Below are 15,359 nucleotides of genomic sequence, written 5' to 3' on the forward strand. Positions count from 1 at the left end.
AGGGCGCTTCGCCCAAATCTCATTCCCCGATGGGCCGAAAGAAGCGCAGCCCCCCACCAAACCCTACTCCACCGCCGCCCCCCGCCGGCGCCCTCGCCCTCGCCCTCGCCGATGCCCACGCCGCCGTCCGCTCCGACTGCGACAAGGCCCTCGCCTTCCTCCACCGGGGCAACCACCCCAAGGCGCTCCGCCTCACCAAGGACGCCCTCGCGCGCCACGCCCAGGGATCCTCGCCGCCGCCGCTCCTCCTCCGCGCCCACGCCACCGTCCACGCCCGCGCCGCCGCCCTCATCACCGACCCCCAACCCCGCGCGCGCCACCATAGGGCGGCCCTCGACGCCGCACGCCAAGCCGTCGACCTCGCGCCCCACTCCCTCGACCTCGCCCACTTCCGCGCCCTCCTCCTCTACGAGGCCGCCAACGACAACCGCGCCTACGAGGAGGTCATCGCCGAGTGCGAGCGCGGCCTCAGGATCGACCACCCCGCCCACCCGGACCCCAACTCCTTCCGCCTCCCCCCGCCCGACCCCGACCAGCTCCGCGCCGAGCTCCGCAGCCTGATCCAGAAGGCCAACCTCGCATCCATCTCCACCTGGGTCAAGACCCTCGGCGGCTCCGGGGACGAGAAGCTCGGATTCTTCCGCCTCGCCGACGACACGCCCGAGCTCCCGCTCCTCCCCGCCGCCCCCGCCCCGCGACGCCCCAACGAGCTCAAGAAGGCCACCAAGACCGCCGACGAGCGACGCAAGGAGATCGAGGTGCAGGTCGCCGCCCTCAGGCTCCTCGAGCAGCAGCAGCACCAGCACAACAACAACAACAATGCTGCCGCCGCCTCCTCATCCTCCTCAAACGGACATGACGAGGCTCCCTCCTCATCCTCCCAACAATCCGGACACCGTGCCGCCACCGCCACCGATCGCAGAAAGGGAGGCTCATCCTCCAAAAAGGCAACAGCAGCCACCGCCGCACGCATGGAGCAGGCGCGAGCCTTCTGGCCAGCTATGCCGCTAGATCAGAGGCTGGCCTTCCTAAAAACCAGCATTTCCGACCTCAAGCTCTACTACCAGAACCACAAGGACAAGGAGGTTGCCAGCCTGGCACCCGACGTGATCAACGAGCTGGCGCAGTTCGCCACCGACAGCGGGAGCTGGGAGTTCTGGCTCTGCGGCCTCTGCGAGGAGCGCTACACGTACGCCGCGCACACGCCGCGCGATCATATCGGCCGACTCTCGGATCACCGCCAGGCTATGGTCCCGCAAGAGATCGACGCTGATTGGGCGGCCATGCTCACTGGTTCCACCTGGAGGCCGCTGGATGCTGCCGCGGCGCTCAAAGCGCTCGAGGAAGAGCAAGCCGACAACGCTTGTGGGGGCCCGGACAGGGACAAGGATTCCATGTCGTCCGATAACTGGAGCACCAAGGACAAATCCGACACGTCCGAGTCCTCCGCCTCGCCACACAACGAGGAGTGCGATACTTTTGGGGTGGCCATCAGGGAAGGCTCCCACCGCAAGTGGCCGCTGGCCGATGATGATGAAAGAGCCAAGATTCTCGAGAGGATCCATTCGCTGTTCCAAATCCTCGTCAAGCACAGAAATATCTCTGTCACCCATCTGGATAAAGTGATACGCTTCGCGGTAGATGAACTGAGAGGGCTGCCTTCCGGGTCGTTGCTGTTTAACCACCCTATTGATGAATCGCCGCTCTGCATCTGCTTCTTGGAGGCCTCCTCGCTGAAAAAGGTCCACAAGTTCTTGCAGGACCTAATGCACTCGTGTGGACTCAACAGGTTCTCAGACAAGGATGGGGAACTTGGTGATGGAGACCGTTTCCCCCAAAATCACGTTATCCATGACAGTGTTACGCTAGACTCTGATTCATCAGCACTCATCCTTGATGCCCGGCTATTTGGTGCCAAGTCTGGTCCTGAGAATGTTGATACCGATGAATTCCTCTCCTGGTTGTATGCTGGATCTCCTCCAATCGGAGAGCATCTATCCGAGTGGAACTCTATGCTTGTTGATCGCCCAAAGCAAGGGTGTCGGGTTATCGAAATGCTCGAGAAGGAGTTCTCTGCCTTGCAGAACTGGTGTGATCAGAAGCATGACCAGTTGATCTATGAGGAGGGTGTGGTTGCTGTGGATAATATTGTACTTGAGGAGCAAAGGCGAAGAGAATGTGTGGGGCGGTATTCGTACCTTGGATATGAGGAGCTCCTCAGGAACCGCCAGGACGAGTTGCTGGAGAGCAAAGGCTGCCGCCCTGAGTTTGATGCAATCTCAAATGTCTTGAAGGAAGTTCGCAACTCACACTATGGGTATGACGAAGGTTTTTCTGGGATGACCTCGCGCCCATATGACTTTGATGGGGTAATAGATGATTGGAGGTTGCAGGACTTTGTACATCCTAGTGATTCAGTGGTGCAGAATGTTGTTTCCAAGATGAAGGAACGAGTAAATATCGAGGTCAGTTCTTCCGGCATTGCATTTTTCTTCGTAAACTATTATATAATCTTCATAATATGCAATACAAGTTTCTCATCTATTTAAGTTTTCCATGTGCAGCTTTGCAAGATAGACGCTAAAATTATGCGAAGTGAAGCTGTGTTGCAGCAACTGGAACTCAAGTTCAAACGTGCTGCTCTCATTGATTTTCAAACAATTCTCTTGCCCCTCCTGAAATCCTTTTTGCGAGTTCGTATACTGCCTGCCCCCCCTGTACACTTGATTGTTTTAATGCTTTGTGATCTTCTTCATCTCTTAATTATGGTAATGGTTTGGTGATCTAGAGCCGCTTGGAAGAGCTCGTGGACAAGGAGGCTACAGAGCGTTCCGATGCTGCAAGAGACGCCTTTCTGGCTGAACTTGCTCAAGATGCTGAGAAGAATGCAAACCAAGGGGGTGACAAAAAACTATCTCACGAGAAGTCAAAAGACAAAAAGAAAATGAAGGATTCTCGGAGATCTAAGGATCCGAAGGTAGTTATGCCTTTGAGTATGATCATATCCTGTACCCTTCTTATCCACAACTGAATTTATTTTCTTACTACATTACTTTCTAGGATTTGAGCTGGAGTGATCAATACATTGTTCGCCAGGACAGTGTGGATGAGGAAACGTCGGAACAATCGTAAGTAATTCTTGTACTCTCCATGTTCTGATAGTTACACATTCTTCACTTGAGGACATGGTCCAAGGGACACCAGACACATATACTCAAGTTACTTATCCTTAACATAACATTAGTACCATGCACCTTACGTGCTCTTTTGTCTGGTGCTGTTTCGTTTTTTTTTTGGTTTATAGTAGTTACTCAGCAGTGTTAAGTTCAAATCCATGTCATCTTGCTGATATTTGAGTATATAACAAGTTGTATGCATAATTTCCTATATGAAGGATTAGTTGCAGATTTTGAATTACCTAGCTCTGTTTGACCTTTGAATTATTTTGTTTCTGTTGGCTTAGAAATGTTTGTACGTCTTTAATTTCTTTGATCATGTCAAACTTGCAGTCAGACTCTTGTTGATTGTGATGACTTCGACAACAAACTTCCAGTGAGCGATGAGTACTCAAATGAACAAGAGGAAGAACTTAGGCATAGAGTACAACTTGAAGCAGAGGAAAGAAAACTGGAGGAAACTTTGGAGTACCAAAGACGGATAGAGGAGCAGGCAAAGCAGAAGCATCTCGCAGAACAGTCTAGAAGTACTTCAGCAGCTTCTGCTATTGGGGCAACTGGTTATCCAACTGATGTAAATTCAAGCATGGATCAGGATAACCATCAAAGTGCACCCGATAACTTCTCACCTGCTTATCTTGAAGGCATAAAATTTGGTGATTTTCGCTTTCCTGAAGTTCCTTTGGGGGAAAAAGATTCTAGTTCCAAATCTGGTGCTGTAGGCCTGCCACAAAAGGCTGATAACGATCACAGGGAGAATCTTAACGGATTACGCTCTCCTGGAGCACATGCATTAACTGGCAGCAATGACCTCACTAAGCCAGCATTGAAAATGAACGGAGTTGGGAAATATGCTCAAAATACGAAACTTTCATCTAATCCTGTCGTCCAAAGGTCTAAGAGCGGCACTAGCCAGGCACATAAGAAAAACATCCAAGGTATTTGATCATGTCCTGTCCAAATTGTTCCTGTTCAATTTCCTATGCAACTGCACTGCAAACATTATATATTTATTGTGGCTTGTGTGCCAGGTTCTGTTCATGATGGTGATGATAATGCATCTAGTCGACAAAATGGTACACCAGCTTCAAGATGGAGCAGTTCTGGTAAAGTAGCTGACTTTTACAAGAATACCAATCAGGATGGTCTGCTACCTGTGCCATCTTTGGATGATCCATGGAACGTCAACAAAGCTGAGAAAGGTATATATATGTATGTCAATTTTGTTCTTGAGTTGTATCCATAGAACCTGATCTTGGCTGTTCTGTGTAAACTTGGTGGAACAAAACGTTTACATATTACGCTAGCTTATTATAGTGACATCCGGGCACTGGTTCTTCTAACTGTACTACCCTTCTGTGTTTTTTCCTATACGTGAATGTCATGCAGTACTGGAGTACTTATCATCTATTAGTCAAACTAATTGGTAGAACTTTTTGTTGCTCTACCATGAGAAATTTGGTCCTGGGTACAGCCAAACGTTTTTGAAGTCTTAAAACAGATTGAAGCACCGCTTGCACATAATTGACATCATTAAGGCACATACAATTGGTGGTCAGATGGTCTTTTTTTCATGCATTTAGAGAAGACACAAAACAGGTTGTACAATGGATCATCTCTTAGTTTTTTGTCTAGTGATTAATGTTTGTATGCTCCTTTTAAAATTAAATTAGAAAGCATGTGACTAAGAGAAGACATATCTTACAATGAAGAAAAAAACTGTATCTTTTTTAGGAAGAGATCATCTCTTAGCTAAGGGAAAGCAAACCTCCCTTTTTGTTTTCTCTTCCAACTCGGGAAATCTTTCGTGGCAGTGATATTATCATTGTACATGCCCTTAGAGCATGACCACACATGTCTTCCTTGCCCCTTATCATCCACCCCACTACCCCAGTTCATAGAAGCTTGTCATTTTTTAGCCAGCAGTGCCCGACTGCAGTTATGACCAGAAGTTGCCGACTTTCTGCTGGAATAAAACCGGATAATAAAAGTTAATAGTATTTTGAAAGTATTGTTTGAGAGAAATTAATTCATCATATTGATTTGTCCAATCTTAATATCTAAAACAATATTGATCGTAAATGTTTGTAATCTTTTGAGTGCCCATAACCTGAACCACCATTCTCTTGCTAACCGGAGGGAGCAATAGTTATTGATGTATGCGTCCTGTACCAAGCCGCATGTATTACGTCATGCCCATGCGTTATATCATGTAAATTCCCTGAAATACAAGCTTCTTATATGCATAGTATGCCATATATTTCATCATGATCTGTGAGTTGAACATATTTAGACCTGTTCCTCTCATATGCAGCTGACAGGGGTGCAATCTCACCAGCAATTGTACGTATGGAGGATGATTCTGACAAAAGGTTTGAAGAAGACCTCAGAAAAGCTGTGCACCAAAGCCTTGGTACATCAATACTGTTCCTTATCTGCTGCTATACTTTTCTTTCCAAACTCTTTCCGGCCTTGAACTTCTGTTATTACTTTTATTCGACAAGTGAACACCATTAATAACTCCTCTACTTGTTTTTAAATTGTCGCATATGTGCGCACTTGTGCAGTTGTGGTTTTTTTATACTGAACATTCTGTTGTTGTATCAACTGTTCAATTTGAGTTGGAGCTTTTGTATGTTGATGTCCTATTTCCATGGAAGAACAGTTTTGACTTTATCGCCGATGAAACTTAGATGGTTTGGGTGAATGCAGAATGTAGGTTTGAAATGTTAAGCTTTAAGGCAACTAACTTAGTAAATTGCCTGTAGTTTACTTGCACTGTCTCATCTAAGGATATGTAGTCTGTTAGGACTTTGGAGTGTATGCCTTTTTGTCCTTTTCCTATTTCTTCATGCCTTCACCATCATTGTAGATTTATAGACTGTTGGTATTGCTTCAATACTGTTTCAGTCTTACCATGTTCTGTTAATGGCTATATTATTTATATCTCTGTCATGTTGGTCATTTTAATTCTCCTTTAAGCTTATAGTTCTTTTACTGCTGATGCAGCAGGCACTTCAAATGGGAAGGAAGTACATGGGGCTGGCCTTAAGAATGCTGCTGGTGAATACAATTGCTTCTTGAATGTGATTATCCAGGTAAATGTCCAGACTTGTGAAGCTTATGCATCTTTTGCTTTGTTTTTGACATAATGTTCCTCTGTGCAGTCACTATGGCACTTGAGTCAGTTTCGACACAAGTTCCTTAAAACATCATCACTGCATAAGCACATTGAAGATCCTTGTGCGGTGTGTGCATTGTATGACATTTTCGTTGACTTGAGCAAAGCATCTGAAGGGCAAGGAGAAGCTGTCGCACCTACTTCTTTGAGGATTGCTCTGAGCAAATCCTACCCGAACAACAGGTTTTTCCAGGAGGTATATTTTTGTCTGATGGTTTAGGGGCGTTAGTCACATTTCTACACCATTTGATTAGCCAAATGCTCACTTGACTTCTACCATTTGGCTGCAGGGACAAATGAATGATGCATCTGAGGTGTTGGGGGTGATCTTTGAATGCTTGCATAAGTCGTACACCTCTCAAGCTGACTGCCATGTTAAATCTCATGAGAGAAATTCTATCGGCTCATGGGACTGTGCAAGCAATTTTTGCATTGCTCATTGCCTTTTTGGAATGGACATTTATGAACGAATGATCTGTCACAGTTGTGGATTAGAATCTAGACGACTTAAATATACCTCATTCTTCCACAATATCAATGCTAGTTCACTTCGAACTGCAAAGGTAAATTGTTCTCCCTGGGTTGAATCTCATTTATGTATTACTATGCTCTCCCATCTGTTAGAATGTGTCCAGGTTACATCCCCTCCGCTCTTTCTGAGTTCAATGCTAAAGAACTCCTAACCATGTACCTTAGGTCTTCCATGCATCATTCCCTGCAAATAATGTCCTGAGTAACTGTGGCATTGAGTTGCTGGCAGTGGGCTCACACTCAAGACATTAGAGAACGCCCTCTGTAATAATCTGGACACATTCACCCCATGGGTAGCATGGTGGGTAGCTATTTAGATTGAACAAAAGAGTTGGGCGAACTCTAGCCTTCCACAAAGGTTGGGATTTGGTGGCTATGTTAAGTGATGTCATACCAAGAAGAATCCCTGCCAGTATGTAAGACTAAAACTATGATTTGCTTGAGGTACTCAATTTGAGATATTCGATACATGGAAGCCTAAAAGTAAATGGTTGTAGTGTTTGGGACAAAAATTGAACTCAAGATAGAGACGAGGGGGCAGGGGCTATACTGGGCCTTATCTTTCTTCTGTGGTTTCTGATATGCATTAATCAGGATTTTTGTTCGTTCCGTTCTACAGATGATGTGTCCAGATCCATTTGGTGATCTTTTGAAGACTGTGATAATGAATGATCAGCTAGCTTGTGATCCTGATGTTGGCGGCTGTGGAAAACCAAATCATATACAACACATTCTTTCTAGCTCCCCTCATGTTTTTACAGTTGGTAAGCTTCTTTCTCTAGGATACATATTCACATATAAAACATATACTTACATAGTGCAATTATTCATTTTTAGCGCATGATTTCTAAAAGATGATTTCTAAAATGCATTTGTGTAGTAGTGCAAGATCACCTGCTTCACTCTTTTAAGTTTACCATCTTCAGTAAACAAATTTCTACTAATCTGCTTCCTGATCCTCTACACTTGCTGTTAAATTTTGTGGGTGTGTGCATGTTGGCAATAGCTTGCATGTTTGTTGTTTAATGAGATTATGTATTGACTTGGATTTCTCGTTACCCATCAATTCTTTTTGTATAGTGTTGGGATGGCAGAACAACAAAGAGAGTGTTGATGACATATCTGCAACTTTGGCTGGTATTTCGACCGAGATAGACATTAGCATTTTCTACTGTGGTGTAGATCAAGGAACCAAACATTCTCTGGTGTCAGTGGTATGGCTACAAAAACCCTTTTTGTTCTCTCAACTTTCTAATGGAGATCTGATGTTACTGTTAGTTTCTGATTTTTTAAGCATGCAGTAAATATGTTCATAACGTGAGTCACGTAGTGTAAAAATACGTACAGTATCTTCTCGAGGATTTCTCTTGTATTTGTACTAGGTACTACGGCATGGACTTGTTATAATAATACGGAGTAGTACATTCATCCTGTTTGGGTTGCTAAATATTTATCCACAGAGCCTCCTGTATCATATGTGAATGTGCTAGTATTTCCTATTACTGTGTTTGTGCTTGATCAACTCCAGTGGTATTTTTGAGATCCTGGTAGGGTGGGAAGTAGGTATCACTGTAGCTGTATTGGGAAGATACTGTGTGTACAGTAGAGCAAGCAGCGGCAGCATATTTTCTGTTGTGAATTCCCTTCTACTGCAGTTGACGCAGTGAACTTAGTAGCAGTTGAGTAGCTATAAATATGCTGCTGCTACTGCTACAAAACTCATATTCTACAAATCAGTGACTATGAATCACATGAATTAGTTAGCTGTAGTGTTATCGTCTTACATTAGAAGGGAACAGAGGTAGTATTTGTTTAAACTTGTTATGCGTGTAGTGATAGTGTATGTGCTTTCTGAGTTAGACTTTGAACTGAAACTGTATCTTGCTTTATCATCTCTAAAACATGTACGTACAGGGGCATCCAAGTGTAGCTGCATTACTTTTCATTCTACATTTGCATGCTGTAATAAATCCGGTAATGCATTAGTATCGAAGCCAGGCAGTTAAAGCATCTGATACAAGTTTTCTTTTGATATTTCTTGTGCATGCAGGTTTGCTACTATGGGCAGCATTATCATTGCTTTGCTTTCGAGGATGAGCATTGGGTCATGTATGATGACCAGACTGTTAAGGTACCCAGATATAACTACTGCCTGAAGTAAACTCTATTCTGTTTTATCTATCCTACCCACTAAAAAGAACCTTGTTTGTGCAGGTTATTGGTGGCTGGGCTGATGTGATCACTATGTGTGAGAAAGGTCATTTACAACCTCAAGTGCTCTTCTTTGAAGCTGCAAATTAATTTTCTTCAAAGTTCAAGGGTGCTGTGCCGTGGCGTGGTTAACATGTGTTATGAGATATAGGGTTTTTTCCTGGTGACTGAAGAGTAGAGATAGGAATACAAAAATTCGTTTTGAGCTCATGGGGGATGATAATGTAGGGGTGATTCAGCAGTTGCACTGGCCTGTCGGTTTTGTCGAGCCTCGCCTTAAAATAAATGGTCGTCTGAGCATATAACTAGAAGGAGAAGAAGTGGTGGTGATGTTTTCTTTTTGAAACTTGGATACATAGCCTGACCCTTATATCCTATCTGTCGGTACTATTTTGCTGTGGAGGACTTCAGGTGGGATAACTCTGTTCGATCATGTGCTGCCCCTGAGAAATTATTTATCAGTATTGCACTACTGCTGAATTGCGTAGGAAGCTTATCTATATATACAGTTAGTTTTTCATCAAGGTGACCGGAAGAAGTTATTTACAAGTGTTGTATTGTGACCGTTGGGAGATGTCAATGGAGAAAGGATGAATATGATGCTGAAAGTCTTTTAGTCTTTTTTTTTTCATTGGTAGTTCTTTTAAAAATCCTTTTATCATATGGAGGTGTTGTCCACACTGAAAGGTTCGTTATCTCACGATGTTGAGAGGTCTCAAGTTATCCCACCTGGTCTTCGGTTGCTGCTAATTTTGGCAGAGGTGGTGGAGTATCTAGCTTAGCGTACATTTTCTCAAGCAGGCTGTCTCTAGTATATAAATTCACCATGTCAGGAAGATGGTGCACATTAGATAACTTTGCCAGTGGAGATATTCACTGCAATGAAAATGTTCAGATTGGCGCATTGCTGAACTGCATGTTCACATCCTTGCCACTGGGTCTTGGCAACTGCAACAAATATTTTCTTTGCTATGCAGTATCAATGTATTCCATTCAGTACATCTGTCACTGCTGGAAGGCTGTTCCATTTCCACGTCCATATTTGTCCATACGAACTGGTGGAGAGCCAGTTTAACGGCTATGGTGGTGGATTAGACCGGGTTCGGGGACTGTATTGGCAGCAAGGTACAATGCGGATGGTGGATGGAAGGGTGACACCAGAGGCAGTAATACCCATGGCTGACCGCCAGCATCAACGTATACTCCTTGGTACGCGGGTTGGCCGCTCACCGGATGGGCACACCCTTCAGCCAAAGAAACATAAGCAAGAGTGAGCATAATCACAATAGTAACTAACTATGCGTCTATGCTTCCCAATAGCAGCATTGGCAGCAACAATCTACAATAAGCATCGGTTAAACCATCGCCTATTCGCATCGGTTAAACCATCGCCTATTCGGAGATTTTAAGGGTTACTAAACCCCAATTGTGTTGCTGTTGAACTCACTGACAAAAAAAAAGAAAACTAAGCTTTGTCAATGTTATTTACCTGATTCTGATGAGGTAGAATTGGGCTGAATAGCCGGCCACAGGGTTGGGTGCTGGTAGTTGCCGTAGGTGTTGTTTGGGTGGGCGCCATCAGCATACCCATAGAAACACCCATTGTGGTAGTAGCCACTGTTCCAAACATTTTGCTGTGGTGGTTGTAAATGCATAGTTAAACTTTTGGTTCATGGAGATGGGCAAAATGGGCCAACGGGCATCGGAAATTGAGATGATTATTATTATTATAGCATACCAGATTGTTTGGAGTAATACTGCTGTCCGATGGAAGATGATAATTCTGAGATCCGTTTGGTGCACCTTCTGTGACTTCCTTGGCACGTGTGCTGAAGCAAATAACAAGAAAGCAAGAAAGATGTCAGATTTCATCAGGTAGAATAAGAAGTGACGAAGTTAGCTATTTGTACAGTTCAGAAGAATATATGGCTTTCGATCGAGTAAAAGAGCGTGCACTTTCCTTGACATGCTGCGAATTATTGATGACTTATTGGAGTCAGAACCAACTCTGCTTACCAAGATAGAAGGTGGTCCCTTGGGATTATCCCCGCCCGATGGGTCTACATTCATCCCTGAATGTCGTCGGGTACTCTTCACTTCCCCGCCATTCTTGTAACCGTCACCTGTAATCCGCGCAGGTGTGTCCGCACCCCCTGGAGTGGACGAGAAAGAAAGGATTTTTTGCTTTTAGGTCATTCTGTTTGGAGGTTCAGGGCGAAAACATAATCAAAGAAATTTACCTTGGAGCTGCATTCAGATACTCGGGGAATTCACATGCGAGGATACTTTGTTTGAATAAACGGGCTCTCTCGGATGAAACTGGTACGACCACTTCCATCGTCTTGTTTCGAAGGTTGACACCGACCATCCACGCGTTCTTATCGTGAAGGTTCCACGTCCTTCGACATCAGGTAAACGACATCGTCGCCGTCCATGGCCAAGACCGGGAAAGCCGAATACATATTCCACAGTGTCGATCTCCCAGCTTTAGCATCCCACAGCCGTGGGAGCAACACATAATGATCAGGGTTGTCAACCAACACCTCGTCGATATCAACAATGTGCCCCTTGCGCCAGTAGTCCCAGGAAGCATGCCTATAGCATGACCGGAGCTTCCAGCCATCGTCCACAAGATAATGCTCCACGGGGTTGCCACCATCTTCGTCGTGGAAGAGCAACTCTGAGTCGTAGATGATGTCGACCGTGTCAAGATCCTTGGTCATCTTGCGAGTCGTTTTCTTGTAGACGGGGACTTCTTTAACACGAATATCCAGCTCGATAAACCTGATGAAACCATTGCAGCAGTCGACGTCCCGTACCGGCCGCGGGTCACCTTGCCGTTTCGGGTTGGGGTCGAGTATGGGGATGGGAATCAAGCTCAGTACGGGGTTGTCGTCGAACACGTTGCAGCGGACGATGCCGCGCCAGAGGTCGACCCAGCCGACGACGCCTCCTCCGAGGTCAATCACCTTGTCGATAGAAGGACTGGGCAGGTCCTCTTGAAAGACCCGACCGGGAGGTATCTGTAACTGTAATGGCGTGGTGGTCCACCCGCCGGTCTTAGAGGAGAAGACGTAGAGCTTGTAGGTGGAACGGGGCCTCGTCATGCAGAGGTCGGCGAGGAGGAACGGCTCACCGTCGTCATCGTCGAACGGCATGACGCAGACGTTGGGGTGGGGCGAGTTTATGGTGATTGCGGGAGTATTCGGGATCGGGGTGAGTGAAGGCGGATTGCCACGTCCGGCCTTGTAAACGAAGAACTCGGTGTGTCTGGTGTTTCTCTGGGGCCCGACGGTGAAGGCGACACGCAGGAGGACGAGGTTCTTGGAAGAGGAGAGGACCTGGGGCTCCGTCAAAAAGTCTTCGCGCTGGAAGTCAGGGCCGTGGACACATAAGTAGGAGATGCCTGGCGGGTCTGCGAGGCAGAAGGTGACCTTGACAGTGCGGCCGGTGCTGGTGATGGCCTCGGCAGTGGTGTCATTGTCCTCGGTGACAAAGTAGGCATTCGTGTCTAGGAGAGCCCAGGGCGCGTAGCGATCGGTGGCACGGTCGACGGCGGGAGGGTCGAAGGATTCCTCCATGGTTGCTGGTGGTCAGCGCTCGTCGGAAGATCAAAGGCTGTTTGAATTCGCCGATAGGATCGATCACATCAAATAGTCACAGACACACAAACACAACAATTTATAGCTAAGAGTGTGTGTGTCGCATCTCTATATTTTTGTCTTTGTTGCTTTTCTGTTTTCTTGGGTTTACAACTTGTTGCGTTGATACAAATTACCTCGTGCGTGTATATATATATATACACGCAGGGAAAAAAGATCTAAGCTTGACCGGACTAGGACTCAGACAGACTACAAACCGGACTAGGACACACATCCTACTCTAACACACACCTGACTCGTACTACTAGCAGGACTACTCACGTATATTAGTACATGACCAAGCACAAGTCCTAAAAGGACTCTAGCTGCATGCATACTACAAGAGACTTGTTATATTGTGATCCAAATTTATATTAAGGGGAGGAGCGGAGCGAGGCCGTCACCAGGTAGGCTTGGGCTGAAGCGTAACGCCTCTCTACGATACAGATCGAGGCCACCGCCTATATATACCTCTTTTAAGCCACCGACTAGGGTTTATGAGATTATAAGATAACCCACGGCGTTTGTAAACACTTCTCGATATAGTGAACTTTTGCTGGCTGGCGCCCATGGTTTTTTCCCTCTGTGTGTTGGAGGGGTTTTCCACGTTAAATCTTGAGTCTCCGCTGCGTTTTTCCTTTTCGTTCTTCGTTATTTGCTTGTCGCGTTTATAACAAGACGTACATGTAGGGATTCGTAGCATAGAAAACAAAAAATTTCCTACCGCGAGAACGAAAATCAAGCCAAGATGCAATCTAGAAGATGGTAGCAACGAGGAGATCACGAGACTAACCCTTGAAGATTTTCAAAGCCTACGAGATTAGATCTCGTTGTTGCAGAAGATGATCACTTGCCGCTTTCAAAAGCGCGTAGAAGATCTTGGCGGTGCCACAATCGGGCAGCACCTCCGTACTCGGTCACACGTTCGGTGTTGATGAAGACGACGTCCTTTCTCCCCGTTCCAGCGGGTAGCGGAAGTAGTAGAACCTCCTCGGAATCCCGGCAGCACGACGGCGTGGTGACGGTGGTGGTGGAGATCTTCGGCAGGGCTTCGCCTATGCGCTGCGGGAGAGATATGTGGAGGAGGGGCGCTAGGGTTTGGGGAGAGAAGGGGTCTAGGGCGCCGGCCACTTGGGGGCTGCGGCCTAGGAGGCTTTGGTGTGGCCGGCCCCTCCCCTTGGCTCCTCATTATATAGGTGGAAGCCCCAAGTGTTGTACTACAAGTCTTCGAATAAGACCCCAACCCAAAACTTTCCATATGGTGGGAAACCTACTCAAGGAGGGAGTCCTACTCAAGGTGGGACTCCCACCTTTCCTTGAGGGGGGATGGCCGGCCACCTTAGGTGGAGTCCACCTGGGACTCCTCCCCCTTAGGGTTGGCCGGCCATGCTAGTGGAGTCCCTCCGGGACTCCACCTTCCATAGTGATTTCTTCCGGACTTTTCTAGAACCTTCCATAAATGCACCGGATCATTTTCAAACTTATAAAATGACTTCCTATATATGATCTTATTCTCCGGACCATTCCGGAACTCCTCGTGATGTCCTGGATCCCATCCGAGACTCCGAACAAAACTTCGAACTCCATTCCATATTCCATATCTACTTAAACGACATCAAACCTTAAGTGTGTCACCCTACGGTTCACGAACTATGCAGACATGGTTGAGACCTCTCTCCGACCAATAACCAATAGCGGGATCTGGAGATCCATAATGGCTCCCACATATTCAACGATGACTTAGTGATCGAATGAACCATTTACATACGATACCGATTCCCTTTGTCACGCGATATTTTACTTGTCCAAGGTTTGATCATCGGTATCTCTATACCTCGTTCAACCTCGTCTCATGACAAGTACTCTTTACTCGTACCGTGGTATGTGGTCTCTTATGAACCATTCATATGCTTGCAAGCTAATTAGACGACATTCCACCGAGAGGGCCCAGAGAATATCTATCAGTCATCGGGATGGATAAATCCCACTGTTGATCCATATGCCTCAACTCATACTTTCCGGATACTTAATCCCACCTTTATAACCACCCATTTACGCAGTGGCGTTTGATGTAATCAAAGTAACCTTCCGGCATAAGTGATTTACATGATCTCATGGTCAAAAGGACTAGGTAACTATGTATCGAAAGCTTATAGCAAATGAACTTAATGACGTGATCTTATGCTACGCTTAATTGGGTGTGTCCATTACATCATTCACATAATGACATAACCTTGTTATTAATAACATCCAATGTTCATGATCACGAAACTATGATCATCTATTAATCAACAAGCTAGTTATATAAGAGGCTTACTAGGGACTCCTTGTTGTTTACATAACACACATGTATCAATGTTTCGGTTAATTCAATTATAGCATGGTATGCAAATATTTATCATAAACACAAAGATATATTATAATAACCATTTTATTATTGCCTCTTGGGCATATCTCCAACAGTCTCCCACTTGCACTAGAGTCAATAATCTAGTTTACATTTGTAAAGATATAACACCTTGGCCTTCTGGTGCTTTATCATGTTTTGCTCACGGGAGAGGTTTTAGTCAACGGATCTGACATGCTCAGAAACGTATGTATTTTGCAATTCATTTGCGT

General features: G+C 45.8%; 1 protein-coding gene across 4 annotated transcripts; it reads left to right on the forward strand.

Moving 5' to 3' along the window:
* On the forward strand, positions 1 to 9,707 carry LOC127296860 (uncharacterized). Of its 4 annotated transcripts, none has more exons than XM_071819445.1 (14): positions 1 to 2,465; positions 2,565 to 2,693; positions 2,789 to 2,977; positions 3,061 to 3,128; positions 3,510 to 4,114; positions 4,208 to 4,378; positions 5,470 to 5,589; positions 6,186 to 6,274; positions 6,344 to 6,553; positions 6,648 to 6,920; positions 7,508 to 7,652; positions 7,969 to 8,102; positions 8,939 to 9,019; positions 9,103 to 9,707. In XM_071819445.1, exons 1-14 carry the CDS (start codon positions 30 to 32, stop codon positions 9,187 to 9,189), a joined length of 4,737 nt encoding a protein of 1,578 aa, XP_071675546.1. In that variant the 5' UTR covers positions 1 to 29; the 3' UTR covers positions 9,190 to 9,707. The 4 variants fall into 4 exon arrangements, with proteins under 4 accessions (XP_071675546.1, XP_071675547.1, XP_051183046.1 ...); XM_071819446.1 differs by having other exon boundaries at positions 6,189 to 6,274; XM_051327086.2 differs by having other exon boundaries at positions 5,491 to 5,589.
* The last annotated feature ends 5,652 nt before the right edge of the window (positions 9,708 to 15,359 follow it).

The sequence above is a fragment of the Lolium perenne genome, chromosome 4 (genome assembly GCF_019359855.2).
Source record: "Lolium perenne isolate Kyuss_39 chromosome 4, Kyuss_2.0, whole genome shotgun sequence".
NCBI classification, from domain to species: domain Eukaryota; kingdom Viridiplantae; phylum Streptophyta; class Magnoliopsida; order Poales; family Poaceae; genus Lolium; species Lolium perenne.